Genomic DNA, 27,916 nt, shown 5'->3' with positions numbered 1-27,916 from the left:
GGAAGTGACTTTGTTTACGTCCTTTGATGCGACTTGACGACGCTTCGCGTTACAACCAGCAGTGTGTTAGTCCACAAGAATCACTTTCGTCTTCTCCGTCGCCACTTTTTGGAGCCGTGTCGTCGCCTGAACCTTCCCGTACTCTTCTGTATGACTCCGACAAAGTCCCTCCGCCGCCACTATGCTGCAGACGTCCGGAGCGACACTTTGTCTTTGTTTTTTCTTTTTGCTGTCAGAGTCGACTGTCGTGCTCGGTGCTGGCTCGATAATAAGTAAGTTATGATACGAGTCGTAATATTTCCCCGTCTTGTCCTCCAATGCAGACTCAGGTTTGGTGATCATTTAGCTTACAAGTGTAGTTGCTAGTAGTTAAGTTGCTACATGTAGCTGCTTTTACCAACCTGGGTGACGTGAATAAGAGAAATATGTTATTAATATTAATCTTTTTGGAGCCTTGAAAGGAGCCTTACGTCGAACTGGGTTATCTATGTTAGCAGTCGTTCTACCACAACTGTTATTACTTAAATGACGTCACCTATTAGTTGATCAGTTCAAGTTACTTGAAGATGTTTTAAATAGCAGTTTGCCATTGAGTTTATATGTCTCGTCTGTTGCTATGATTCTGCTCACCTTTAATGAGTGCGCACTCGCCTTGTTGTGACCGACTCGTTATCCGACAGCCACTGGAGGGATTCATGGTGTCGGTTCATACCAAAGGTGACAAGCAGCCGGTAACAAGAAGAGCAATATGAAGTTGATTGTTAACAGATACTGTTGAATGGCTCGTACTGTGCCAGGTGATACAGTGTAGAGTGGAACAGTACAAGGGTTTATGTCAGTGCTTTTGAAGGCAATAGAAGTCCGTTTCTCAGTGTGTGACTTTAACGTACATGACTTTAACGTACATGTCTGAAGTGTGTGAAATGGGTCAATGTCTTGAATTTGACTCTGAATAGTGAGTATGAACAGACTTCAAATTCAAACCAGCAGATGTATGAGAATAGATCTTTCACTCTGGCTTTAGGACACATACATTTTTATCTGCCCTGAATGTTTCAGTTAAGATGTTACTGAAAGTATGTCCCAAAGCAGAACAGGAAGGACTGAGGTTTCACTCTCTCTTTCTCACTCTCTCTACATTTTAAGCTTAGAAACATTTTGTGTCCTTTATACAACTGTGTGTTCATTTTTTTTTTTTGGATTGTGTTCTTGTTTTTCACATTTGAAGAATGTGCAGTCTTGATCCAGATCACCACTAAGTCAAAGTCCTTTGAATGAGTTAAACAAAACCTGAACTGAAATAATAGAAAGCTCTGTACTTCTTAAGATCTAATCGCCCATTTTTGTTCTTCACAGATGAGATTGCTTTCCCCATTCAGCACAAGGCCACCAGCCAATGCCTGACAGCTAAGCAGCCCAATAGCTTGAGTTTGTCCCCCTGTGTTCCCTCGGAGGTGTCTCAACTGTGGAAATGGGGTTCAAGGCGGCAGCTCTTCCATGTAGGAACCTCCCTTTGCCTTGCTTTTGACCACCGCTCCAAGACGCTGTCCCTGGTAGACTGTGGCGCCACCGTCCCTCTCAAGTGGTATTGCGTGGGAGAAAATATTTTCACAAGTGACAGGGGGATGTTGGGGGTTAGTAAGGGTCAAGTTATGGCTGGTCCAGACTTCAACGATGCGTTTGTGAGAGGAGGCTCTGAGGAAAGTATCTGCCAGAGGCCATACAGAGGTGAGGCATTTCTGCAGACATTTCATGGTCCGTATCAATCAAAACCTGTTGACCTAGAAACAGCCTGCAGCAGGCCTGCTGTTTGTTGCGTGTTCAAACCAATTCTTGAAATGTTTTGTTACATTCTGACAGTAACCAGACTGGTTTGTTATAGAGCATCTATTGTGAGGATTTAAGTGTCTTTTAAAGTATCAGATCCCCAAGGAACATGTCAGTATGTGCCTCTTTGCACAAAACTGTTGTTGTGATTTGAAAATATTCACATTAGAAAATGAACGGCATAAGCCCCACCCATCGAAAAGCTTTGTTGCCTTCATCATCACTGCTGCCGTTAGTAGCGCCTCCATTAAACTCTTGAAAGTAAAAATTGCATGCAGCCAAAGCCCCTTGTCAGTCCAAACAAGCCGACATGCCCCGTCCTCTCTGTGTGCTTGGCTGATGAACATAACCTCTCGTTTGCCGGGATTTTTATAAAAAGCGTTCTATAAAAAGCATAACGTCATCATGATGAGGGACTTACTGAATTATGGAGAGGACTTCACATTTGAACATTTGAAACAGATGCATGAGTCAGGAAAGGGGAATTTCTCTTTAGCCTTCTTCCTGGTAGTGAACATTGTATCAGAAGGGTTAAATGGGGAGTGTCATACTAGCTCGACTGGATCTGAAGCCTCTCAATAAAATCTATTTGATTTGAGTTTTGGGGGACTTCCATTTGGTGTGACATGATTAGAGATTCTAAAAATGCAATCACATATTATAGATTTTTTTGTTGGGATGTAAAATTCATGTTTTATTTTCTAAGTGAAGAAAAAAAAGTTTGTTTAATGTATTTCCAGCACTCTTCTCTTGCTGCACTGCCCTAGGTTTTTAGTACAAATGACATCCAACTTACGACCCGCTCGACTTAAGTCTACCCGTACTTACGACCACGGCCAGAAGATGCTTATTCATTTAAACTCAATGTCTGGCAACGCAGCACGTAGCAGCCCACCATAGCGTACGACAGTTACGGCAGCACAGTATCCCAGCATCTCACTCTCACACAATAATCTACCACTACAGTAGTACCTATAACCCTCATGTCGACTATTTTGAATGGCATTCAACTTAAGTCCAATCTGACTTACGACCGGTTGGTCGGAATCGGTCCCAGTCGTAAGTCGGATGTTACTTGTTATTAAAAGCCAGTCAGTAAAAAGGTGTTACACTACAATCCACATAATGCAATACTGTAGTAAAAGTGGTTGTAAGCATAAAGGATAAATGTTTTCATTCAAATTCTTAATAAAGATCTGGTCAGTTACACCACTTATTATCTGTTGTTATTATGTGAATGTCAGACTTATTTTGGAGCTCACTGTAAACACTCTCACTTATTCCAGTTATACATACCTATGATGGGAACTCTGCCGGCGCTCCATGTGACTTTCCCTTCAAATACAATGGCAAATGGTACCACGAATGCCTTGTGAATGGCTTTACCGACGGCAGCACCTGGTGTTCCACGTCCTCCAATTATGACAGAGACCAAAAAATGGGTTTTTGTCTTCTACCTGGTATGTAGACTTCATGTTTTTGTGCCTAGTTATTAGCAGACATAACAATGCCCTTCCACATCTTTGGTGAATATCATAATTATAATTGATTGGTCCCTTCTCTAAAATGAACATTCTCTTCCCAGAGAAGGGATGCCAGACTCTGTTTTCCAGTCAAGAGGCGGGTTCCTGCTACGAGTTTGTTCCCAGCGCTGCAGTTACCTGGCATGACGCCTTAGATTCATGTCGAAGTCAGGGAGCGGACCTGCTCAGCATCTCTGCCAATGAGCTGGCGTCCGACATTTGTAAGACCACTCCACTGATTTCTTTTTCTTGTCAAGCTAAAAACTTCAGATTTGTTCAACAGCGTTCACATCCACCCCGCTTTTTTGATCACATGGTCCTCTTGGCTTCATCCACGAGGGACTTGTAGCTAGGTTGGCTCCCAGTGTGTCGGAGTAATTACGAGGATCAGCACCTACAAGTCCTGACTAGTCCGGCTTTCCTGCAGAAATATAGAAGAATGTCCACTACAACAACCAAGGAAGTTTGCCATTATTGGAGGATGTTTAAGTAGAGATTTGTTATTTAAAGGAACAGGAAAATTATCTCTATGCTTCTTATAGAAGCATAAGTCTATATGTTTTGTAATGTTTTCAAAATGAATCATGAAAGCTGAAGCTGAAACTGAAACACTTTCTTTGGAGCAATCAAGTAGTTTGTTCTGTGTTCAGTGTGGTTTCACTCTTAGTCTCGCCCCTCTCATTGGTCTTGGTCTATGTATTCTCCGAATGAGACTTTAGATACAAGTTCAGAAATCCTCTGTAAAAACTACATAGAAGAACAAGAACAATAAAAGCAAAAAAAGTCACAACAACATGGCACAGCATTTGAAGCAACATTGATCAGTGTGAGCGCAAAACAAAAACCTTGTTGGCTGCATGCCAACCGAGGCCGTTGTGTTGTTCTTCATCTAAAAAAAAACCACAACGAATATCCGCTTCTGCCAGAAGTTACAGATATACAATAATAATATATGATAATAAAGCCAAATAATGAATCTTAAGAAACAAAAGTGATTGAGAAGTTTGGCTTAATAATGATAACCACAATAATACTCATATATATCATGACACTAAGATCACTTCCCTCTCTAGTCTCATTTGTTTCTGCCCTTTTCATATCTTGGCCTTGTCGGTCAGGCTCCCACCTCTTTCTTTTTGCTAGTATTGTTTTGTTAAGGTGTTTAAGAGGTCATTTCAGACATTCTGTATATACGCTTCTAACTTAACTCTTGTGTGTCATTTTCAGTGTTGAAGGGTCTGGGGACAATGCCTGAACGCATGTGGATCGGCCTCCATCAGTTAGACCTCTGTCAGGGCTGGCAGTGGTCTGATGGCTCTCCTCTCTCCGTCCTTCGTTGGGAAGAAGGTAGTCAGTTATGTCCAGTGGGAAGCCATTTTGATTTGTTTATCGTTCCTGCTGTTATTACTGATTTACTCCTCGGAGTGTGCTTGCCTTTTCTACTACTACTTTCCTGACACTTTTGTTAACACATTACTTACACTTGAGAGGCATGTAATGACAAAGGCCTTGCTCAAGGGCCACATCACAGACAATAATAAGCACAAGCTATTAAAACTCACTAACTGTACAGTTGTTGCAGATATTTATGCAGGCAAAATTGTTTTGAAAAAGTCTTGTTCATTTGTCACTTCTTTAAGACAGGCTTTCCGTGGGCATAATTGACCCAAGGAAATATTTTACACTGTTTTCTGGTGGTCGTATCTGCGACAGACAAAATGACTGGGGAGAGAGAAAATAATTGGCAAAAAAACAAAAATAAATTCCACTTATACTCCTGATTTTATTAGCAGTGGTGGATTTAACATGTTGGAGCTGTGTTGTGTAAATGAGGCGACACCCAGGAAACTACTAATAATGCTTCTATAACGCCGTACCTCCCCCCTTTCACTATGACTACTGCTTCCTCCTCTTCTTCTGTTACTGCTTCTTGTTGCTGACCTGTTTCTTCTGCTACTTTTGCTGCTTTATGTTTTAACTAGTTGCTTTTACTCTGTTATTTACATATGTTTTTGGCGTCATTACTGCTGCATTCCTGGTCATATTTCTAATGCTACTCCTGCCACTAAAGTTGCAATTAGTAATGCTATTTTAATTATTGGCTACACATGTGCTTCAAATCTTCATAATATCTTCATGCTGGTGGACAGTCAGCCTTTACACATTAAATAATTTAAGGATCAATGTGATTCATTCATTTACAGAAATAATTTTCCTCAATCATGATTGTATAATCAAATTGAAGTTTATGTTTGTGCCCTTTGCTCTGTTGTCCTAAAAGCAGGCACGAGGGGGGGGGTGATGTGGCTTGACTTGTGAATTGGCTCTTTGTCCTTGGTTTTTACACACAGTCTGCTGTTGCAACTCTCTCTGAATAACACCATTAATAGATTGAGAAAGGCGGCCTTGAAACTGTTTCTTGATGTCCGAAACCTGTTGTTCTGACTCAGAAACACTAGTCCAAGGCCTCATCTTCTGCTGATACCATTGAAGTAAAACTTGGCCTCTCGGGGGAGAAACTGGTGAAACATCCCTGATTTATGATGTGCTTGTACTGTCTCAGTGTCAGTTTGTGATGTACTGTATGTGACTCTTAACTGCTCTGTCTCTTCCCAAAAGGAATGCCTGATTACTCCTCAATGACGTCGTCAGACTGCGGCGTACTGAACTCCAAGAGGAATTATGAAACAGCCACCTGCAACAGCAAGCTGCCGTACATCTGCAAGAAGACCCTCATTGAGTCTCCCAGAAATGGTTACTCCTCCTGTTCCTCAGTTACTCTGCCACACATTAAAGCTTTTTGTCCAGCATTTATGAGCGTATTTATGACTTCAGACTAGTTTGACTGAAATTTCGTCCTGACTTTTGGTGTTTATTTATTTTTGCTTCACAATGGTTCCCTCTTCCTCTGTGCAGAGTCCCTCCTGTATGAAAATACAGCGTGTGGAGACGGGTGGGTCCCGTGGAACGGCTGGTGTTACAAGTTAGTCAAAGACACTCCACTGAACTTCAAAGAAGCTCAGCAGCACTGCAACAACACAGAAGGTGGCGCTCTGGCCAGTCTGCACTCTATTGACACCAAGGAGATGCTCAGCACCAACTTTCACTCAGGTGCAGGTTGTGATTTTATCATGGTTCCACAGAGAAAACATGAATGTAGGCAAACAATCTGCCTTCGCTGTGTCAACATGAGATTTTACTCAACTAATTTGAATGAAAAAAATTCAAATGTGGGCTGTGCTGTTGTGTCCATCAGATGACGAGTCGATGAACGTGTGGATCGGTTTAGTTGGGGCTGGCAAGGGCTCCACTGTCTTCAAATGGATAGACAATGCGCCGGTCAGCTTCACATACTGGGCCCCAAACCATCCAGTGCAGCCCACGAATGATGCCAGCTGTGTCATGTACTTTGGAAAGGTATGTTTAATAATGACTTGTGGTGGGCGTACTGCTGCACACAGGCCCTGTCTGTGAGGTTCCCTGTTTGTGTGTGCACCCCCAAGGCTCTGTTTTGACTCCAATAATGTTCTGTTCTGAGTTTGTTTGAACAAGATCAAGAAAATGAGGCTGTTTCTGACCCCTGCAGTCTCTTGGTTGGGGGCTCGCCGCCTGTGAAGAGAGACGAGCTTTCATGTGCCAGAAGAAAGGAGAAGTCAACGAGTCTTTGGCAGAGCCTGGCTGTCGCAGGGAGGATGTGAGTGCTGTTTACATGAGCTAAATTTGGCGCATAATGATGACTTCTCTGCGCAATTTGACAGATTTAGCTGATTTCTTGCTTAGTTTCTCCAAATTTTAGCTTCATTTTTTATTTTGTGTCATTCATGTGTCAGGAGCCTCAAAGGAAGTACATTTTTGTATTTCTTTGGACCCACTGAAAAGCAACAGGTTGGGGATTTGATTCCCCAAGGTTAGGTGGCCTTTGGGCAAGGTTGCCAGCGCATGGAAGTTGTCTTAACAAAGTGTCAGCTATAAACGTGTTGAAAGTAATCAAATGAACAATGAAACGACTGTCATCAGGGTTGGAGACGCCATGGGAACTCCTGTTACCTTCTCAACTCCACCCTTGTCAGCTACAAAGACCGCTGCGACATCGTAATCCGGAACAGGTGACATTTTCGTGGTTCACCCTCTCACCTTTGTGAGCCTCTGCTGAGCCATCTCTGCGATCGTTCTGGCCAGGTTTGAGCAGATGTTCATCAACAAACTGGTCACTCAACACATGGACTCCGTGTCGCGGCAATTTTGGATCGGGCTGCAGGATGTGAAGGGCAATGGACAGTACCGGTGGAGGAGTCTGGAAGGATTAACTAGTGATGTGACATATACCAACTGGGGCCGGCTTGAACCAGGTACTGAGATACATCAACAACAACCATCTTTCCTCTCTTTTGTTATTATTCAACAGACTGATGAAATAACCATTGATATATTCATAAGATTAAAACAATGTAGTTTTTCTTTGACTTCACAAGGCAAAGGACCATATGAGGCCCTCAGACTACACTTAACCCATATCCGGTTTAGGAAGAGATCGAGACCAGTGGACTATTGTTCCATGCAAATACACCCTTTCTCCTACCTTATCAAAAGCCCATGTTAAAAGTGTGTTTTTATTATTATATATATCATTACATAAGTGCTCGTGTGTGATTATCAGACAGAGAAGGAGGTTGTGCAGTAATTTCCACCATCAAACCACTGGGTGGATGGAAGGTGAGGAACTGTACATTTGACAAAGCCGGCACCATATGTAGGAAAGATCTCAAGCCACCTCCTGCCCCGGAACCTGAGCCAGACCCCACTCTACCTTGTCCTGATGGCTGGGTGTCTAAAGAAGGCATTAGATACTGCTACAAGGTGGGTGTGTGGTTGGTTTGTTTGTTTTTTGTCCTGTCAACATTGCACATGGCTCCAGCTCCTGCTGTTTTGATGTGGCATTTTGCAACAGTTGGTCGCTGAAGCTGTCCATTTGTTTGGTGCGTCAGGTGTTTCACGAGGAGAGGCTCAGCAGGAAACGCTCTTGGGAGGAGGCTGAGAGATTCTGCCAGGCTCTCGGTGCAAATCTGCCCAGCTTCACTGATCCTGAGGAGATGAGAGCTCTGCATGGCATAATCAGAGGCAGCATCAGGTGCGTATGTTTGTGTCAGATGGCAAATCCCTATGGAGACAAAAAGCGATTTGATTGAAGCACACTGTTTCTGTGCCACGTCTTCTACAGTCGAGCCATTTTGTTTCTAAACAAAACAAATCTTTTTTGCTGCAGTGACGATCGGTATTTCTGGGTCGGACTGAACCGAAGGGATCCAGCTGATCGCTCTTGGAAGTGGAGTAATGGCCGGCCGGTTAGTTCACTCTTGCTTCTAAACCGATAAAAATGGGATAGAGAATGTCATATGTTTTTGACAGGCGACGCCGGTCGACGTTAATAACTAATTATACTAATTACTTGCTTGTTTACTGTTAATAATCAGTAATTCTGATGTTGTTTAAAGTGAACTTTGACCGTGACCATTGCAAGCCAAAATGTTATCTGGCTTAAAAGGATGCAAATCAGTGGTTTGCATTTATTACCTTAATTCCCAGACTATAAGTCGTTTATTCATGGTCTGAACCCTGCAGCTTATACACCGACACGGCTGATATATGGATGGCTAAAGAGCATCATGGGCCAAAATATTGAGCCTCGTCGCATCAAACCGATGAAATCACAGGCATTTTATTTTCCTTGAAGCGGTCAGAATGTGCTGTTTTTGGCTGCCTGTCCACAACTCCGCCAACAGAGGAGGACCGGAGACGAGAAGCAGCAGCTAAGACCAGCTGTGGTGTTGGAACTTAGGACACACCAGCAAAAACAGCACATTTTGAGCGCTTTAATGTAAATAAAAGATGTGATGAGTTCATGATTCATGTTCAGGACATTGCTGAGCTAGTTTCATGAGTCAGTCTCGATGCTTGACCCTATTTTCAAAACTAGTTTAGAAGTGATCCTCATGCATTTTCAAACCTGGTGCGCCACTGCACCCTTGGCTTATAGACCGGTGCGGTTTATGTATGAACAAGATCTATTTTCCTTTTTAAATTCAGTGGGTGCTAATATTCCGGTGCGCTGAAATTTACTGCAATTTCCGCCTAATATGTTGATAATACAGATATAAATAACTGGCTTATTTAGATGTTTTCTAGAAGAAATATTTGCACAAGCCCTCCTTCAAACCCTCAAGTTGCCATTACTCTTAAGCAATAATTAATTCGTCTCACTTTCATGGTCTTGCCAGGTGTCGTTGGAGGTTTTGCATCAAGATTTCCATGAAGATGATGTGTACAGCCGTGACTGCACTGCATACAAGGTGAGTACTGGAGCACGGAGTTGCACTTTGGTTTAGCTAGTCTGAACACGTTTCATCTCAAAAACTGGTTACTTGGGATTATGACCAACATGTCCGTTTCCGTTTCACTTATGACACTTATACTACAGTTGGAGTTGCAGCTGTACTTCACTTCATTTTGTTTTTATGGCATCCAGAAATTCAAGTAGAGCAGCTCCATACCGATGAATGTCTCCCTATAGTTGTCTCCACCCTTATACGAACCTCTCAGCAGTATGTTTTAATTAGTACAAAGGAGAAGACATATATGTATTTAGAAACTGCAGCCTCAAGAAGTGGGAGGACATTTTGGCTTAGGTCAGGAGTCGCCTCCTTAACCTCACTGTTATGTTCAGAATGGCCTGGGCTGTAGTGTCACATGATGTTCTCTAAGCATGTCTTACCTCAACAGTCAATGAGGAACTATTTGAAGCACATCTTTCTGTTCCTGCTACACGACTTGACTCCCACACCTTACTTTGCCACACCCTTCCACTGTGATGCCAAGCTGGAGTGGATCTGCCAGATACCACGCGGTGAGACCTGAAGTTGTTAGAATATCGTGACAAAGGTGCAATCATTTTAAGGTGGAAAATCGAACATTTTGAGGGGGGGAAATGCAAAAAAAAGAGATTAAATGGGGTTAATAATATATTTTATTTATCCATCTATCTTTTTTCTTCTGCTGCTCTGTGGTGGGGTTACAGCAGCAGCCAAAGTAAAGAGGACCTGACTTTCTTCTTATCCATATTTCTTATATGTCTAAGTTGTGAAGCCAAAAATCATTTTACTAAGGGTGTGAGTAAATAGATAAACCTTATATATTGGGTGATAAATTTGTAACTAGCTTCACCTATATACAGCAATCCCAACTCATGAATGCTGTGTCAATGCTTCTTCCATTCATGTTTCAACAGGAAAAGCACCAAGGCAACCTGACTGGTATAACCCTGGTAAGCTCCCTGATGTTTCTTTCATTTTCTCTTGCACATCAAGTACAGTTATGACTTGTACACTTGCTTTTCAGGTGGACACCATGAGAGTTCCATCTTCATAGATGACGACGAGTTCTGGTTTGTGAAGGAGCCCAAATTAACCTATGAAGCCGCCTCGGAATATTGCAGCTCTGAGGGCGGCAAACTGGCAGCACCTTCCAATGCCGCTGCTGTGCGACAAATCCATCAGTCTTTAGCAACTGTAAGTGTAGGTGCGACAGGGCAAGTGTGATCTTTTAACATCACAGCTTTGTAAAATCTGTTCTCTTTTGATCTTAAACAGAGGGGGAACAAGGAAAGGTGGTGGCTGAATACGGACGATTCCGGTTTGAGATTGTTCCCCTTTAAGTAAGGCAATACTCACTCTCACACAGATTATAAGTCTGTTTCCTGTTATAAAAGGTGTGTCTTGTTTTCTCCTAGTTCCCACCTGAAGCTGTACTACGCAGCTGTTCTTGGCAGGTGTTCATCTATCAGTGGTGAAAGCCCCATTCCAAGTGAGAGAATAACACACACATTAAATAAACGAATAAAAAAAAGAGTGAATAAACACAACATTTATACGGTGGAACAGTCAGTTTCAGGTCACTTGCTAAGTAGTTTTTATTCATGATGCTACTTTATTCAGGATTCCTGCCAATCCAAAAGCAAGGCCTTAGTAGGCATTAAAATGTCTTAAATAAAAATTTAAAAATGTTAAAACAATTTTTTATGTTAGTTCGAATATCAAAATATTCTGTAGTATTGTTGTATTTAAAATTATTAACAGCAACATTGCATGATCACAATAGTAGAACAACCAAAACAGTGATGTGGTTGCTGCCAGAACTCTCACGGCAGATGCACACTGCGGTTCAACTTCTGATCAAGACGTTTGTTTTAGGCCACGTGGCGAGGTGTTCAGTGAGAATTGGCTCTCCAACTACCCTAACTCTATATAATTATTTTTTTTTTTTTTTAATTTTGGTTTATTGTTGAGTTGGTCTTCTATTCAATCTCACATGGCATTAAACAGTTTTAAAAAGTCTTGAATTGAACTGACTAAAGCAGTAGAAACCCTGTTTATTACAAACATTCAGACCAGGAAAGGTAAAAATGAAAGCGGTTTCCTTGTAACAGAAAGTAAAAGTAATAGTGAACCTAAACGTAGTGGCAGTTCTATACAGGGCCAGCAGGGGCCAGTCTGGGACCCATGTGGGCCAATTGAAAATTTAAAATGGTAGTGTAATAAGGATTGTATACGCTCTCTCTTAATTCTTAAATAATACGACTCAGTGTTTGAAACGGAATTGCCGAACAACACACCCACACCAAAGCGTTTAGAAGGAGACTGTGACTGGAGCACACTGGAGTCTACCTGTGAAATGCTTCCATGATAAAAGTTTTTTAGATTTTATGAGAATTAAAATGTCAGTGTAATTTATTTCATTCATGGACATTACTCTGATGAACTTATGTTGTAATTAACTATATATTTAAGACCAATCTTAATGTTTTATTGACTACATATCAGTAAAAATGGACTTGTCACATTAAGGCGGTAAATAGTTTGAACTTCACTTGATGATTTTTTTGCGCAGGTCTGCCAAAACTAGCATTATAGCATAACTGAAGACGGTAGTGTGCATCGCATGGTTTGGACACATTTTACTGCATAGCTTTCATGTTTCTATGCTATGTGGTTCACAATACATGTTTGTAGGAACAGTTCTGTTATCGATCTATGTTATTGCGATTGAAACTCTTTCAAGTAGTCGACTAGTGACTGCTGACTAGGTCAGATGAGTCGACTAGTCAGACCTGGTAAATGTAGTATATGTACAGTAGTAAAGTAAATGGCACATGCTTTCAAAACTATTCTCCCACCACTGTGCAACGAGTATCATTTTTAGATCTTCTATGCTGAGGAAGCGTTATATTGATGTTGCTGTTGCTATTGATGATGTTCACACTCTCATAATATAGTCATTATTTTCAACATGTCACTGGTTTCTATCAGGATGACGATAGGCTGAAAAGGCTTTGAAACTGGGGCAGTGGGCTGAAGGTACTGTAAGACGGTAACACACCTCATCGAGCTCACCTGCCCGTTGCACTGATTCACATTGGGTGTGTTGAAACTGAAGAAAGACGTTTTGCTGACGTATGCACAAACCAGTTTCCCAAAGCTAATACTTGATGTTATAATTATGAAAGGAATTATAAAACAAAAAAATCCCTGTACCTGTGATTTATTCCGACACTGCTCATTGACTCATAATCCTTGGTTTTTAAACCTATGATTACTTATGACATGATTCATTTTTTTGACAGCTCTATAGTGGACAGTGGATGTTCCTGTCCATCTCATTCTAATAGCACCGAACATTTTAGTTAACCTAGATTACAGACTAAAACGTGTGCCACTCTGGTTGTTTCCTGCTCACACTTGTCGATTCGTGGTTGTAGGTAATCGTTTGAACTGTCTGTAGTGCCTGGGAAGTAGGTCAACAACCTGCTGTGATCAGAACAGACGTGTTCACCAAAGCTGTGTTGTCACGTTGTCGCGCAGAGTTCGAGCGCAGTTGCAGCCTGAGGATGCCCTTTGTGTGTGAGCGACACAACGTCACTTCAGTGGAGATCAGTCCGCTGGAACCTCAGCCTGGAGGCCTGTTGTGTGGAAACGAGTCTGTGGCCTTCAGAAATAAGGTCAGTCCCTTTTAACCCGCTAACGCTTAATAGCTGACGCACCACAGCCACTGGCAGAGGGAGACTCTGGAGCAGACAGATGTGCTGCCTCACTGTGCTTCACTTTATGGGTGGCTTTTCTTCAACGACTGGGACAGGAACCTTGATAGTCAGCGTTTTCACCAGGGGTCTGTCTTTTGTTTTCAGTGCTACACGTTGATGAAGATCACGAGGCCGATGTCCTTCAAGCAAGCTAGTGAGGAGTGCAACTCAGTGAGAGGAACGCTGGTCACCATATCTGATCAGGTGGAACAAGGTGCCCATGATCTTTCTCAGAACTCCTGATGGTGTTTTCAGTGGACCAAAAGATTTTGTTACATCCTCATCTCGTGACCTAGACTTCGTCACCAGCCTGGTGTCTCAGGTGGAAGATGTCGGGGGCCTGTGGATTGGGCTGAAAATCCGAAACTCAAAGCTGGAATGGGCGGACAAGTCGCCGGCAGATTACGTCAACTTCAACTCCCTGCTGCTCGGCATGCACAAGGCCATAACAGTCAACGTGAGCGATTCTGCGCGGAAATCGTTCTTGCTAAGATATGAAGCGGCGATTCATGATGGTCTTTTCTGAACAGAGGTTCGACCCCGACAGCTTGGACCTCTGTGCCTTTCTGATCAACAGCAACCACTCCGCCATGATGGGAACATGGGACTACACTTCCTGCACACAACACCAGCATCTGGCCATCTGTCAGCACTACGCTGGTATTTCATTTGATGCCATCGCTACTGCATTGTGTACACATGTGCAGGGAGTGAGTCTTGATATGAATTATTTAGGCTCAGTGTGAATGACAGCTCTCACTCTGCTCCACTTCAGATGAGGTTGAGAAGCCCAGTGTCTCCACCGAGCCCTTCCTGGCCAACAACCACACCATCCAGCTGCTGGTCCAGAACCTCACCTGGTTTGAGGCGTTGGAGCAGTGCAGGTTACACAACATGGACTTGGCGAGTGTGACCGACATCCTTCTGCAGTCCACCCTCACTGTGCACGTGAGCCGTGCGCGTAAGCCCATGTGGATCGGCCTCTTCAGTGAAGATGTGCGTCTGAATGAAGTCTGCTTCTTTCGTTGTGTGTGTTTGCTTAACTTGCCGTGCGCTGTGTGCAGGATGGGATACACTACCGCTGGACCGACCACAGCCACACAGTTTTCAGCCGCTGGTCGACCGAGGTCACCCACGGCCCCTGTGCATACCTGGACACGGATGGGTTCTGGAAAGCCACTGAGTGTGAACAGGAGTTGGAAGGTGCCATCTGCCACAAACCTCAGAGTGAGTGAGAGAGGTTCTCGTCTCCTCTGCTGCAGGCTGAGCGAACAGGGAGGTCCTACTGTGGTGACCCTCGCCAGAGAGGTCGGTTTAGTTTACAGAGACAAGGATTGCTATTTTCATTTCACAACAACCGGATTCTACAACAAGCGGTCCCTGTTAGTGGATGAACTTTGTCATGTGAGCAAGGTCCGGAGCACAAGTGCCACCTGCTGTCCGACTTCTCTCATTTGAAATTGGGTGTTAACCATATTTATGACATTTTCAAATGCTAAAAAAGGTCATTTAGATGTAGTGAATTTAGAGCAGTAATACCTCGTGACGGGGCAGCACTGGTGAGCACAGCTGGTTAACTGACAGTGGTTGGATGTCGCAGGACGGAGGCCTGCACTATCTGACTGCTTTTACTGTTGCAGAACAAACCGCGATCACACCGGACGACGTTGCAGTGAAGTGTCCTCATAAAATCAACGGCCCAAACTGGATTCCCTTCAAGAACAACTGTTACTCCTTCCTGCTGGTGTCCACCAGGTGGGACGAGATCGACCTGGGCGAGATGAACCAGGCCTGCTCCAAGCTTTGTAAGAGTTTGTTTGTTGGGCGATGTTTCCACAGGACGTGATGTCATGGTCTCTAAATGTCTCTTACCTTCACTGCAGATGACGGTGCGAAGACTCTCACCATCAGGAATGAGGAGGAGAACAATTTCATCAAGGAGCAACTGGTTCCGTTTCAGAACCTGGTCCAGTTTGTGTGGCTCGGCATGCGCTATGATGCAAAGGGTGAGTGTTGGTTTGCTCCTATCTCTGATTGGTTCTTCCCCAGGGAAACACAGCGTCGTGAAACAGTCTGCCTGAGAGGCCTGCACGAGATGTTTGGGAGAGTAGGGAAGTAGAAGTGGGTCAATACCGCGTGAGACAAAACAGAAGATTCATCTGTTGATCCCGTCCCACCTGTTTATCAGGAGGTTTCTGGAAGCAGCCATGGCTGATAAGGTTTTCATTGACTGGGCGTCCAGTTGGCCTCATCCTCTCCTCGAAGTCTGAGACCATGTGGCTCAGTTGAAGATGTTAAAGCCCATGATTGAACTAGTGCTGTGTCTTTGCGTGTGAGCGCTCATGCTTCTCTTGGGCAGATCACCTGATGAAGTGGCACGACGGCACAAACGTTCAGTACTCCAACTGGCTGAACGGACGGCCGCAGGTGGAGGGGCCGTTCATGGCGGGTCTCACTCTTCGTGGAAGCTGGATTCTCATCCGAGACAAAAGTCTTTTCTCTGAGTTCAAGCAACGGACGATCATCTACTGCAAGATCGACAATGGTTTGTGTTTTGGATGTCTCCTCCCGTGGGGTTCCTGTGGGTGTCTAACCGGGTCTGTGTCTCCCCCAAGAGCCCAACAAAGAATACACCAAGTCCACCAAGGACTATCAAAACTTGGGAAATGTCACGTACGAAGTCCTGACCAAGAAGTTGACCTGGAACCAGGCGGTGGAAGAGTGCGGCCAGAGAGGAGCTCATCTGGCCAGCATCCATGATGCCAAGCACCATGAGCATGTCGCGCTTCTCGCCAAGACCGACGGGTTCCCACTCTGGATTGGACTCTCCAACCAGGACGTGAGTTGCTGATGCCACGCCGGGTCAAACTAGCAAGTTTGACGGCTTGGTCTTCCTGCAGGTGCGCGGCTCCTCTTTCGAGTGGTCAGACGGGACAGAGGTCCAGTTCAAACCGGACATCACAGTGTCTGCGGGCAGCTACGTCTCCCTCAACGATGAGCCGGGCTGCGTGTACGCTGACGTGTCCGGTGCCTGGGTGAGGACCCGCTGCCAGTCGCTGATGAACGGAGCCATCTGCTACAGAACCTCCTACACCAACTCCTTCCAGAGTAAGATGGAAGAGTCACCGCCGCCCGTCCGCCTCCCAGGCCTGACTCGCTCTCCCACCTCCCTGCTTGTCTTCAGAGGCCAAGTTCCAGGCGACCCCAGAGGAAAACCGCTGCCCTCAGAGCAACGGGACGTCTCGATGGGTGCAGCACGGGAGTCACTGCTACGCCTTCGACATGAGCTTCTACAACTACAGTGCTTACAGCATGGTGCAGGCCAGGGCCATCTGCCAGGACCTGGGTGAGTGTTTGTGTCTCGACTCTCAGTGAAGGCGAGTTCAGACCCACGACTGCAGTCGCCTTCTTACATCTTCACAGATGCTGAAGTGCTCACCATCAAAAGCGAAGAGGAGAACACCTTTGTGTCCAACTACGCGTCTCAAGACGCTCTCATCACAGACCGAGTGTGGCTCAGTGTCAGCCTCAGCTCTGCAGGTAGTGGAGGCGGACATTGTCCAAATAAGTGTCTTCCTCTTCTCCTTTTACATCCATCCCCACCATCACTATTGCTGCCACTCATCTCCATCTCTTCCACCCTGCCTGCACTCTCTTCTTCACCTCCCCTCAGCGCCTTCTATTGCTCCTCCCCCTCTTCTCTCCTCCTCTTCCTTTCTGTCCTTTGAGATTTCTTCCGAACACGTCGCTGGTGTTGTGTGTTTATAGATGACGTTCTGTGGTTTTGCTTCAGGTCAGCCCGTGTCTTGGCACGACGGGTCAGCCCTGTCTTACACCAACTGGCAGTCTGGTGGCCTGAGAACGGGGAAAGACACAGAGGCCTCTTGCGCTGTGTTGATGTCCAAAGCTGGGAAGTGGAGTATGGTCGACTGTGAAGCCAGCCACAGTCGCGTCGTCTGCAAAATGGGAAAAAGTAAGTGGCACAGGGCATGATCAGGCACCTGCTCACTCACTCCTGGTGATGGGCTCATGAAGCTTCATGAAACACTGTCCTCATTTTTGGAGCGCAGAAGGTGGCGCTGTCATTGAAATAACAGCAAAAGATAGAGAGTGATATCTAGTGGGCCCAGTGGGAGTGTCCAATGAGAACTGAAGGTGACCTGGTGGAGTACTGGTTACTAGAGAGACTTCATGAGGCGGTGTCCCCACTTTCAGAGCCCACTAGATGGCACTCGCGGCTCTGGAATTTGGGCTTTGGATGCCTATTTCAATGAACACCATTTCATGAAGCCTCACCAGCCCATCACAAGCAGTTACTGTGGAGGAGGTGTGCGGTTGTTGTACTTTGTGAGTCTGACGTACGTGTGTGTGTGTGTGTATATATATATATATATATATATCAACTACTGCAACAAACTCTCCTCAGAATCGTCCGGCTCTCCTGTTGCTTTGGGCTTCTTCATCATCCTCCTCATCGCTCTTCTCGGCGTCGCCATCTTCGTCCTCTACAAGAAGAAGCGTCCACACATCTTCTCCACCATCCGCTACAAGAGAACCTTCAACGACTCGGACAACACCAGTATTATCACCGACGCCGACTGAGCAGCCGCCTCAGGGACACGCCTCCAACAGCAACCCAGTGCTCCCTGAGCTGGGGGCGCTGCGGAGAGGGTTTGGTACGGCTGAAGTATTTCTGTCTCAAAGTGCCTGTATTGTCTTCTGTTGTTTACCATGAACAAGTCTGAAACTCACATTTGGCCTTATGACGTGAAATTGCACTTACAAATCATCAAATGGAAATTTTTGTTCTAATTTCTTTTTTTTACTTGGTGGTTGAAAAGAATGCGCTAGCTGGCGTAGTTGTAGCCAGATTGATCAAAGAGGCCATGTTTGTTGTGCTGCAGGAGCTAGCTTTTCCCACAGCTGTTGAAGTGCTCGCTCTACTGATGTTATCTGCCGATACTGGACGTCTATTTTAACCTCAACTCACTTGAAAAGATCGACCATCTCCTGCCTTCTTCCATGTGTATTTGTAAGACTTTTTTTTTTTTTACAGTAGTAGCTTTGTAAAGGTGAAATCTGCAGGGTTTGAAGAGATCTTTTTCCCACAGGTCTTACTTGCTTTTAGCAAAATGCTTACTTCATTTTAACCCTCTGCTCTTTTGCGTCATTCTATCATCTGAGTTTTGTTGTGGTGATGAGCTCAACAAGTGCCGGAATCTAAAGCCACGAGTCGCGATGCACTTAACTACTGAGCAAGAACGCACTTTAGAACACGAGATCGTCTCTCGCAGAGTTGCACTGGCTTTTATTGACCATGTAAATATGTTTTAGGTTTTATTTTCTCGAGACGACACCAAAGATGAATGTTTAAGAGAGTTGTGTTTATGGTTCAGGTCTTTGATGCGATTGATGCAGGATTCACTCAGGTTGGTTAACACCAAATAAAACCTTCTGTCCTCTTTTCATGGTCGTTTCTATGTTATTTATATTATTATTTATGTGGTTCAGGAGAACAGTCCACATTGAGAGAAAACCGTTGGGGTGGCTTGGGTCAGGAGGCGTCCAGCTGGGAGGCAGATTTGGGACCCGGAACACGCTGGATTGATGACATGTCTTGGCTGACTTGAGTCAGTGAGTTTCTTAGAAGCAAAGTGTTTGGTGTTCAGACTGCCTCCTCGGACAAATTCTTTTCACACCATGACGGAGATCAGGACAGGTTCTCTGTCATTGCGAGGATTCATTGGGACGTCGCTGGATATCAAAAGTAAAGTGAATAATTCCTCCGTGTACTGAGCGTATGATCTTTATTTGAAATTAAAATCCCCAGTTTTTACATCCATCCTTCAACCAAAATATAAGTGCTGTTTGAGTAGAAAGGTGGGGGTGGGGGGATCCTAAACACCACAACAAGGGTAGAACCTTATAACCCTCCATATGACACGTCTCACCACCGTCTCCTGTCTGCCTTAAAGCACTTTTGGTACAATAGAAAATCAATTTTGACTCAGTAAAGTGCTCAGATACCCAACAGAAATTCAAGTCTGCATAAATAAAGCCGTCCGCCAAACGGACGATGAGCAAGAAGAGCAGGAACGCTGTCATCAGTAATCCTCCAGGTCGTCGTCCAGGTCAGAGAAATCAATGGACGGCCTGCTGTCTTCCGCCTCGTCTGTGTCTCCTCGTGACGCTGAAAGACAAAACATTTCCACTCAGCAGGGCAGGTGAAGAAGCAGAGGCTCATAGAAACACTGAAGTCACCTACATTCCAGAGACTCCACGTGATCATGAAGGATTCTCACCAGGTTGAACAACTGTTAAGGAAGACAGGAGACTTGTTAGGGTTTTTTAACTGATGGTGGGGACCAATAATATAGACATATAGAGTAAAATAAGTGGACTAGGAAGCTAAAGTGACATCATCTGCACCTCAGTGGTTAGTGCTCCTCTTCCAATTCCTTCATCTGACTGTGTAGAGCTCGAGGTAACTTCTGCCCTTGTTATTGTTCCCTCACCTTCCACTCCGTTTCCTTCTTCTTCCTCCTCACTAAGCCTCACCTGAGCTACACCTGTCTCTTTCAACTGTGTCTGCACCCTTGCTCCCCTGGCTGACCACTGGACTGTCCACCCGTGACTGAATATGGTCCCATTTGTGTCTTGGTTGAAGATCATACCCCCACCTGACTCCCTCTGAGGGTGTTGAGTTCTATAGGCTTCGACAACATGCTCACCCCGGCTGCATCGACAGCTCCCAGGACGTCCGTGAACCTCTGTTCGAAGAAATGCAGCAGCACCACCAGGTAGAGTCCACTGCTGATGAAGTTGTCGTACTCGGACTAAAGAGACAGGACACAAGTGTATAATGAAACAAGTCATCTGGGGTCAGTCGTATGCTACAATACAGAGAAAATATAATTTCCCAATGTGAGGTTATGGTCAATTTCATGCATCGTTTTAGTAGCATCACTGCAGTCCTTTGCGGTATCATCTATATTTGGCTTATTTGAAACTTTACATTACATACATATATATTATACACAAACTGCTATGCAGGTTACAGATGAAAGTTCCACACCAGAGAAGAACGATAGGACTTCCACATCAAGATCCCACACCAGGGAAGAGATGAGTAAGAAGATCCAGGAGAGAAGGCGTCCAAACCCAGGGGAGAGGAGTCCCTCCCCAGAGGAGCGGAATCCCTCTCGAGAGGAGTCCCACCTAACAGGAGTCCCACTCAGAGCAGAGGAATCCAACCCAGGAGGAGAGGAGTCCCACCCCAGAGCTGAGGAGTCCCACTCAGGGGAGAGGGATTGAGGAATCCAACCCGACAGGAGAGGAATCCCACCCCAGAGGTGTCCCACCCAGGAGGAGAGAAAACACAGAAACACAGTTCAACTAATTCATCAGCCGATACTAGAGGAAATTTCTGTCCAGAATGGAAAGGAGGTCCTTCCCCAGGGATCTTGAGGTCTTGTTCACAAGTGAGGGAACGATGGAACAATATGCAACTCGCTGCAGCCAGTGTCACAAATCTTGCCATTGCCATTTGTGTCTAACAAGATTCAGAGAGGAAGCAGCTCACCTGCACATGAGTCCTGTGCAGCTCCTGGACATTAAAGTTGTCCATTTCCAGACGCAGCTTCTCTTTACACAGCTCACAGGTGGTGATGAGATCCAGGGCTGTGCCTGGTGAGTGAGACACGCATGAGGAGCGACCCATGACCACACGAGCCGAGTTCCAGCGCTGCTGTACCTGAGCTGATCTTGCAACACAGCCACCTCTTGATACACTCCTGGTGGACGTACTGCAGACTTCCTGTGCAGCAGCACGGCTGGATCAGTGGGTTGGAGGCCGACTCCTGCCCCATCTGGCAGATACGACACAGGTCTCCTTCGTCCTCATCCGAGTCCTCCAGGAGAAGCCTAGGACAGAGAGGACGGTTACACCCGGGACTGGACCCCAGATTCTACCCCACAAACACAAACATGCTTTAACTCCTACAGTAGCTGCTTTTTTAGACTCAGGACTTTTACCTTTCCTTAATCTTCTGGAGCTTCTCCTGATCCACGCTGGACTGAGGCTTGTCAGAGGTGGGTGGGTTTTCCAAACTGCCAACTCTGATGCGCGGCTGGAATTGAAGCGCCGCCTCCACCACACCAGACAACTCTGCAGCCGGGATATAAGGACGACGGTTCTGAAAGACATCAAGCCCGACTGCCCCTTCTTCCTCCTCCTCCTCTTCCTCGTCGTCCTCTTCCTCGGATGACGCTTTAGACGTATCCTCCTCCTTTGGCTGTGGGAGGCCATAACCATCCTGGCGACCTGCAGAAGCGTGTGTGCTCTCGTTCATGGCGTGTCTTCTCAGACGAGAGAGGAGCGGAGGGCAGCGCGCCCGCAGCGAGGAGGTCCGGCTGGCTGGGGAGCGGCTAACTTCATCGGTAGAGTCGGTACTTCTGGTCGCCTCTGGCTCCCGTGGTGACAGCAAGCTGGAGTGCGGTAAACCCTGATACCCTTCAGAGAGGTCCGGCTTGCGGTTCCAGCCAGATGTTGCCCCCATTTCTGGGTTTCTGGTCCTCGCATCGCTTTCTACATATTCCGGCCCCAGTGATGGACTGGACGATCGACTGGAAGACTCTAGGCTGGTGTGGCGTGAAAAGAGGCGCGACAGGAGGCGACGGGTGGAGCGGTGGTCCTCTGGTTCTGCATCTTCTGGGGCGGGCCGTGGCGGCGCAGGAGGTTCGGGTCGGTTTAGGGAGTACCAAGGCGGGCAGGATAGATTTCTGGTTTGGCCCTGAGATGAACGAAGGCCGGATGAGCCACTGAGAGTGGAGGGGCTCCTGCTGCTGAAGTCACGAGTCAGAGCTGTGGACCGGTAGGGAGTCGGTGAGGATGAAGTGGAGGAGGAGGATGAAGACAATGGTGAAAGGTGGGAGGATCGAGAGCTTTCTCTCCTCGATGAAGAGTAGATGCTCTCTTTTGGTCGAGCTCCCTGCGCATACGTGGACGTCACTCTCTCACTTTGGTCTGGAAAAATAAAAAAAATAAAAAAAATACTAATAATAAGTATAATTTGTTCACAGATCAATTCTACCTCTCCGAGACACAGTCATAATCACACTCCCTTACACAGAGAAGAAGTCCGCTCCGGGTTCCTGAATTTCCTTTCTGCCAGACCGGAGTAGCTGGACTCAGTCTTGGTCTCCACCTCCCTCCTGGACAGAAGTGGCTTTGAGGCTGGCGATGACGAGCGTGTGATCAAACGGCTCGAGGTCCACGACGGCTCGTAACTGTCACTCAGGCCTGTTAAAAAAGATAGGAAAGATTTGAATCATCTCATCGTAATGTGGCCGGAACACTGACGTTCAAAACCAAAATGACTGTAACTGCGAGTGTGAGTGGCTGCCAAAGTGTCTAACATGGAAACATTAGAGGGGAAATCACAGCACAGGTGCTGTGAGTCAGCCCGTTGTCTTAGAGACAAGGACTCATGTAGCTATGGCTGGAACTTGGTAAGAAATCTCAGGATGAAACAAAATGTGTGTTTAAGAGGAACAATCTGCATGTATAGCCAGGTTCTGCTCACAAGACAGGTCCGTCAACTTGTACCATCTTAGTGACTTTCCCAGCTGACGCTCTTTTTTTCATAACTCAGTCAGGGATTCATTTATGGAGGGTTAGCAGCAGTGAACAAAAAACATTGTCAAGACCACCAAACCAGACCAGACCGATGAGGGGGCACAAGACCAATACAAGCATACAGAAGCACGAGCCTATTAGTCATATGGACACACACATATATATGTCTTGCTGCAAAAGAAACAGCAGTTTTTCAAAATAAATCACTACACTACGTGAGGACCAATAAGACAAGCTATAAGGAAGGGAATTCATGAAGCTGCTGGACAATCTAACTTCACATTCAGTCGAGATACTGAAAGCTAACTGCTACTAACTGATGCAAGTGGTCCTGTCTGCACACAAACTCAAACTATAAATGAACAGAGAGCACTAGTGATGGCCGACTGTACATGAAAAACACAAGTCAACTATTCCTTCACCCCAGGAAGACTTCACCCAATACTTTTTTTAAAGTCATAAGCAAGAGTGAAACACTTTAATGGCCTGTGTGATCGTACATTTAAGCAAAACCTCAGCAAATATATCACAGGGAAAACAAACTAAATGGTGTACGAAAATGTGGCTATAAAGCAGTGTTTTAAAGGGGAAGTTAACATTATCTGTTCACGATAAAGAAGAGAGTAAAGCAAAAACTTGCTTTGCTAACTATGGTTTTTGGCTAACAGTGATCCCCCTCTGGCAAAACCGAAAAAAAGAAAAAAAATTAGCACCGTGCCAAGATTACACTAACTACATAGATATAGATGGTCAGATCAGATTCAGACAGATGAAGCGCCTGCAGGCACCTTCACAGTAGGATTGATTTGCTCATGGTCTGTACCTCCGCCACTTCTTAGTGCACTGCTGGAATAGTTGGACCCTGAATCAGGGGTGGTTCTTGTGTACAGTCCTCTGTTGGCGTACGTCAGTTTGGCCCTTTTCGAATCCCCATCATCATTGACATTCAACAGACCTGAACGCATCCCCAACCTATCCTCGGAATCAGTCTGGGAAAATACAAGTAGACAAAACATATATTCCAAAAACATGATTCAGCAATAATCCTCAAGCCCTGAGCTGCAGGTCAGAACACGCCGAGGCGCCTGTTCTTCCTGGAGGTGGCAAAAAAAACACACTACCTGTTTGCTCCTGCTGCTGTAGGAGGATCCCGTCAACAGCCGGTCGTAAGACCTATTGGTAGAAGTTAAAGAGGAGGGCGACCTCCAGTTGCTGAGGCCACTGTCATAGCTGCTGTAATCTCGGGAAGAGTAGCCCGGAACATGAGAAGGCTGCAAGAAAGAGGAGAGGCTTCTGTTAATGATGATGAAAACAGTATCGGTCAGCAGTCGTACTGCAATTTCTACTCACGCCAATATTGAGTTTATTTACTCAATGACTGCAGATTAAATCTCATTTCATTTGTTCTAAATAAAAGATATCTCTGTTCCGTACCACAACACAGTTAGGATGCAGGAGGGGCACAGGTTTGCTTCAGTCAGTGAACACCAAATATGTTACAAGAGATGAGAAAATCCCTTTCAAATGGCATTGAAGAATAACACACTTACATTTTCCAAACAGTAATTTGAAGCACGAAAAACTATAAATTCCAACTGTAGGCTGGTGCAGACTGGTTACACTTGAGACTAAGTTGAGTTTTGGCTGTATATCAACCTAAGATAAAAGCATGTGGGTGATGTTCACATTTTCATAAAAGGACATGACTTTGTAGAAGGCCAGGTGGATTAGATCACACTTCATCCCCATTATATTATTTCTTGATCTATGAACACATTTTATTTTATTATTGCAATTTTTATTACTTATTACATTTTTTGTTACTTATTTCACAAACAACAGTCACAGAAATTAGATTGTTTTTTTCTTTTTTTATTTGATTAAAGGTAGATTACATAATAATTCAACCCTCACAAAAAAGGAACATTGTCAATGACGAAGTTTTGCTGAAGCCATTGTGGAGTCAAAAAAAGCCCAAATATAGAGTACAACTATTCATGAATAGAAGGCATATATTCAAATTTAGAGTGATTCTATGACTGTTTTTGATTGTTTTATGCCAATTTTCATCCAACTTCTCCATGACAGGAAGATAATGACCCACAGAGCAAATACCTGAATTTAAATTCTTTATTTAATGTCACTGGCATAATTTAGCTATTTTAATTCATCTTCATGCGTAAATTTAATTTCATCTTCTTTTTAATCCCCATATCCTAAATGCATTTAATTGTATAATGTTTTCAGATAATCTTCCCGTGGTCTCTCTTTATTGTTGCACGCAGCCGTCATAAATACACAATCTAACAAAGAAATACATCCTGCTAAAGAAAATGGAAAAATCAAATGTAGGCCACAGTTTTGTTCCTTGATTGACTAAAGCAACATTGAGGATAGCATGTGTCAGAGCAGCCAGAGTGGACTCTTCTGGAAAGCTTGGGGCCCAACAGCAACATTATCTCCGGAGCTGTGACCAGCAGCAAGCCTGAAATACACCCGATGTGTGCCAAGGAATCTAGGTTGTCCTATAAAAAGACCCTCAAAGTGCTGCTGCTACACTGATATACATAGCTGGCTGCTGCTCCGGAGGGAATGTGTAGGAAAAGAGACCAGTTGAAACAGTGTCTCAAAGGAATACAGACGGATACATGACTGAAGATTCTACTGTAGAGCCACCACCAACACGGCCATACTTTAATGGATGAAGCAGTGCGGGAAAACATCTTACCGGCTGGTGTCGTTCTGTTTTGAACGTCGACGATGCCCTTGGAAAGCGGTCACTAGTCAGGGACGTCTCTCTGCCGTACAACCGGCTGGACGAAGCTGTCAAGCCAGACGGGTTTAAAGGTGTTGTGCGGGAGACACAAAACGGAAATCTGCCCGACCTCGAGTCCATGGTTATTTCCTGTGGAGATCACAATTGAAATGGACTTAAAAAGCAAAGTGCTTGCATTTGAGCAATGAGGATCTGTGTGCGCTGGCAGAAGGGACCAGCAGGAACCTTCAGCCGCTACCATTCGCTGACTCAGACCACGTGACAGTTTCCGTAAACACCAACTTGTAACTGAGCGTGTTTATCAAGTTGGCTGCAAACAAGCCAGGCCTATCTTTGGGGCTGTGAACTCACTCACATGAACATGACACTTCAGTCAAGCATACACCAGAACTTTGACTTGACAGTTTATGCAAGTGGCACCACAGAACCTTCAGGAAAGAAGCAGGGATTCGGCTTGTGAAAACGAATGAGAGGTAATTTTATGGTTGGGTTAAAATATAAATAGATCGGCTCACTCCAGTCACACATTAACTCCAAAAACAAGATCGTTCCTCATTTGTGGTTTCAAAAGACGAGGCATGCAATTGCACAGAATCCTAAACATTCACCATTTAAATATACTCACCCAATAAAATAATAGAAATGATAAGACACCTTGTACGTTTCTTTCCTTTCTATTACATATGAAATAATAAGTTACATTTTAATAATACTTTTATCTCTGTGTGTACTTTAGCTGAAACTGACTCGAGAACACTCAGGTTGCATCATTACATACTTTGCCTGCCTTTATGTTCAATAAAGCAAACGTGTTTTTTCAATATACTCCCTAGGAAAACACAGATCACTTTGTGAAAACATCCCAATCCTGCAGCCTATGTACAGTAGATGCTTGACCATGAATGAGGGAGCATAGGAATGAAGACTGCTTTCTTCATAGAGACTTGCTACTCTGGTTTAACTTAATGTCGTACGAGCAATATAAGGTTGATAAAACCAAACAAACCAAAAGAGCCCGATCATGACAGCAGTGAATGTTTAACTTGTTAAAGAACTGATAACCTGTGACATCCAATCTAAAGTACTATTGGTTATCCACATGGCCATTTATCATTAAATTAGATTAGATTAGATTATCTGGCCTTTATTGGTCCCACAGTGGGGAAAGTCAACATGTCACAGCAACCAATGACAATATCAACACAACACTGACACATATGAAAGTCGATAAAGGTACACAACAAACATCAGAGACGTCCATAAAGCATCAGCAAAAAAAAAAAGGAAGTCACAAGCAATCAAACAACACAAGACAGATAAATAAATACCCATAATATACAAACAAAAATGGCTAAATAATAAATAAAATATAAGTATAGTCAAATAACACATAGCTACTGACAGATTCCACAAATAATGAATTGTATAGATTGATCAATCTAAAAAGTAAAGTTGGCAAGAACAATATCAGTACAAAAACAACACAAGTGTAAACTGAAAAATATATACTCGTTTATTGATAAATTACTTGAGCATGAACAGTAGGAAGTGTCTTAAAAAACTGCCATCTCGAGCGCCGTAGTTACGTAACGAAGTTTTGAATAACGTTGTAAACATCAATGTCAATATCGTTTTTGACAGCAAAAAACTACTTTACTGCGAAGAACACACCCATTAACTATGTAAGATATTTAAAAGTCAATATACAGGTGAGAGTGTGCAATGACGGTGTAGTTTTATAGTGTACTGCGCCTTTGTTTTGAATTGGTTTCGTGGCTTTATCAAGGATTGGACAAAGCTGCTTTGCTAACGCTGGTCATGGCAGGTTAGCCTGTTGTCCGCGCGCACACACACGCATCGCTAGGCGACCCAGAGAGGCTCCATCAGCCTGACATGAGCTAAAAAGACCAAGAAAGGTGGACAGAGGAGACTTACCGCCTGTCTCCTAGTGTCTGTCAGGTTAGCAGGATCAATGGCGACTGTACAGACTCACCCTGACGTCAAGAGTCACGTGTTAAAAAGAC

At 44.6% G+C, this 27,916-nt stretch overlaps 2 protein-coding genes across 4 annotated transcripts; one reads left to right on the top strand and one right to left on the bottom strand.

Annotated features, from left to right (window-relative positions):
- The first annotated feature begins 35 nt into the window (after window positions 1-35).
- On the top strand, window positions 36-18,943 carry ly75 (lymphocyte antigen 75). Of its 2 annotated transcripts, none has more exons than XM_053866740.1 (35): window positions 36-272; window positions 1,357-1,728; window positions 3,114-3,287; window positions 3,413-3,571; window positions 4,578-4,697; window positions 5,970-6,104; window positions 6,267-6,467; window positions 6,607-6,767; window positions 6,937-7,044; window positions 7,368-7,456; window positions 7,530-7,699; window positions 8,008-8,207; window positions 8,336-8,478; window positions 8,614-8,692; window positions 9,626-9,697; window positions 10,128-10,251; window positions 10,633-10,668; window positions 10,743-10,912; window positions 10,994-11,058; window positions 11,134-11,207; window positions 13,262-13,398; window positions 13,585-13,693; window positions 13,776-13,936; window positions 14,010-14,139; window positions 14,255-14,475; window positions 14,544-14,706; window positions 15,120-15,284; window positions 15,363-15,485; window positions 15,839-16,024; window positions 16,095-16,318; window positions 16,380-16,587; window positions 16,664-16,825; window positions 16,903-17,019; window positions 17,273-17,452; window positions 17,906-18,943. In XM_053866740.1, exons 1-35 carry the CDS (start codon window positions 182-184, stop codon window positions 18,079-18,081), a joined length of 5,205 nt encoding a protein of 1,734 aa, XP_053722715.1. In that variant the 5' UTR covers window positions 36-181; the 3' UTR covers window positions 18,082-18,943. The 2 variants fall into 2 exon arrangements, with proteins under 2 accessions (XP_053722715.1, XP_053722716.1); XM_053866741.1 differs by having other exon boundaries at window positions 37-272; window positions 6,267-6,461.
- marchf7 (membrane-associated ring finger (C3HC4) 7) lies at window positions 18,292-27,916 on the bottom strand. Of its 2 annotated transcripts, none has more exons than XM_053866747.1 (11): window positions 27,828-27,916; window positions 25,845-26,021; window positions 24,238-24,387; window positions 23,940-24,105; window positions 22,607-22,780; window positions 21,514-22,504; window positions 21,233-21,402; window positions 21,062-21,165; window positions 20,211-20,315; window positions 19,745-19,793; window positions 18,292-19,669 (listed from the first exon to the last, which is right to left on the bottom strand). In XM_053866747.1, the coding sequence occupies exons 2-11, from the start codon at window positions 26,010-26,012 to the stop codon at window positions 19,584-19,586; spliced, it is 2,163 nt and encodes a 720-aa protein (XP_053722722.1). In that variant the 5' UTR covers window positions 26,013-26,021; window positions 27,828-27,916; the 3' UTR covers window positions 18,292-19,583. The 2 variants fall into 2 exon arrangements, with proteins under 2 accessions (XP_053722722.1, XP_053722721.1); XM_053866746.1 differs by lacking the exon at window positions 27,828-27,916 and adding an exon at window positions 26,518-27,238.

Source organism: Synchiropus splendidus, chromosome 5, assembly GCF_027744825.2.
Source record: "Synchiropus splendidus isolate RoL2022-P1 chromosome 5, RoL_Sspl_1.0, whole genome shotgun sequence".
Taxonomy (NCBI): domain Eukaryota; kingdom Metazoa; phylum Chordata; class Actinopteri; order Syngnathiformes; family Callionymidae; genus Synchiropus; species Synchiropus splendidus.
The sequence above is the reverse complement of the archived record's forward strand: the minus strand, read 5'-3'. Positions and strand labels throughout refer to the sequence as shown.

Coding starts and splice junctions, on each gene's coding strand:
- ly75 (XM_053866740.1), top strand. CDS start 182: ATGCTGCAGACGTCCGGAGCGACACTTTGTCTTTGTTTTTTCTTTTTG. Junction 13,399..13,584: donor CTGTGGCCTTCAGAAATAAG/GTCAGTCCCTTT, acceptor TTTTGTTTTCAG/TGCTACACGTTGATGAAGAT. Junction 14,707..15,119: donor CATCTGCCACAAACCTCAGA/GTGAGTGAGAGA, acceptor TTACTGTTGCAG/AACAAACCGCGATCACACCG.
- marchf7 (XM_053866747.1), bottom strand. CDS start 26,012: ATGGACTCGAGGTCGGGCAGATTTCCGTTTTGTGTCTCCCGCACAACA. Junction 21,403..21,513: donor CTCCAGAAGATTAAGGAAAG/GTAAAAGTCCTG, acceptor TCTCTGTCCTAG/GCTTCTCCTGGAGGACTCGG. Junction 19,794..20,210: donor GAGCTGTCGATGCAGCCGGG/GTGAGCATGTTG, acceptor CTTCCTTAACAG/TTGTTCAACCTGGTGAGAAT.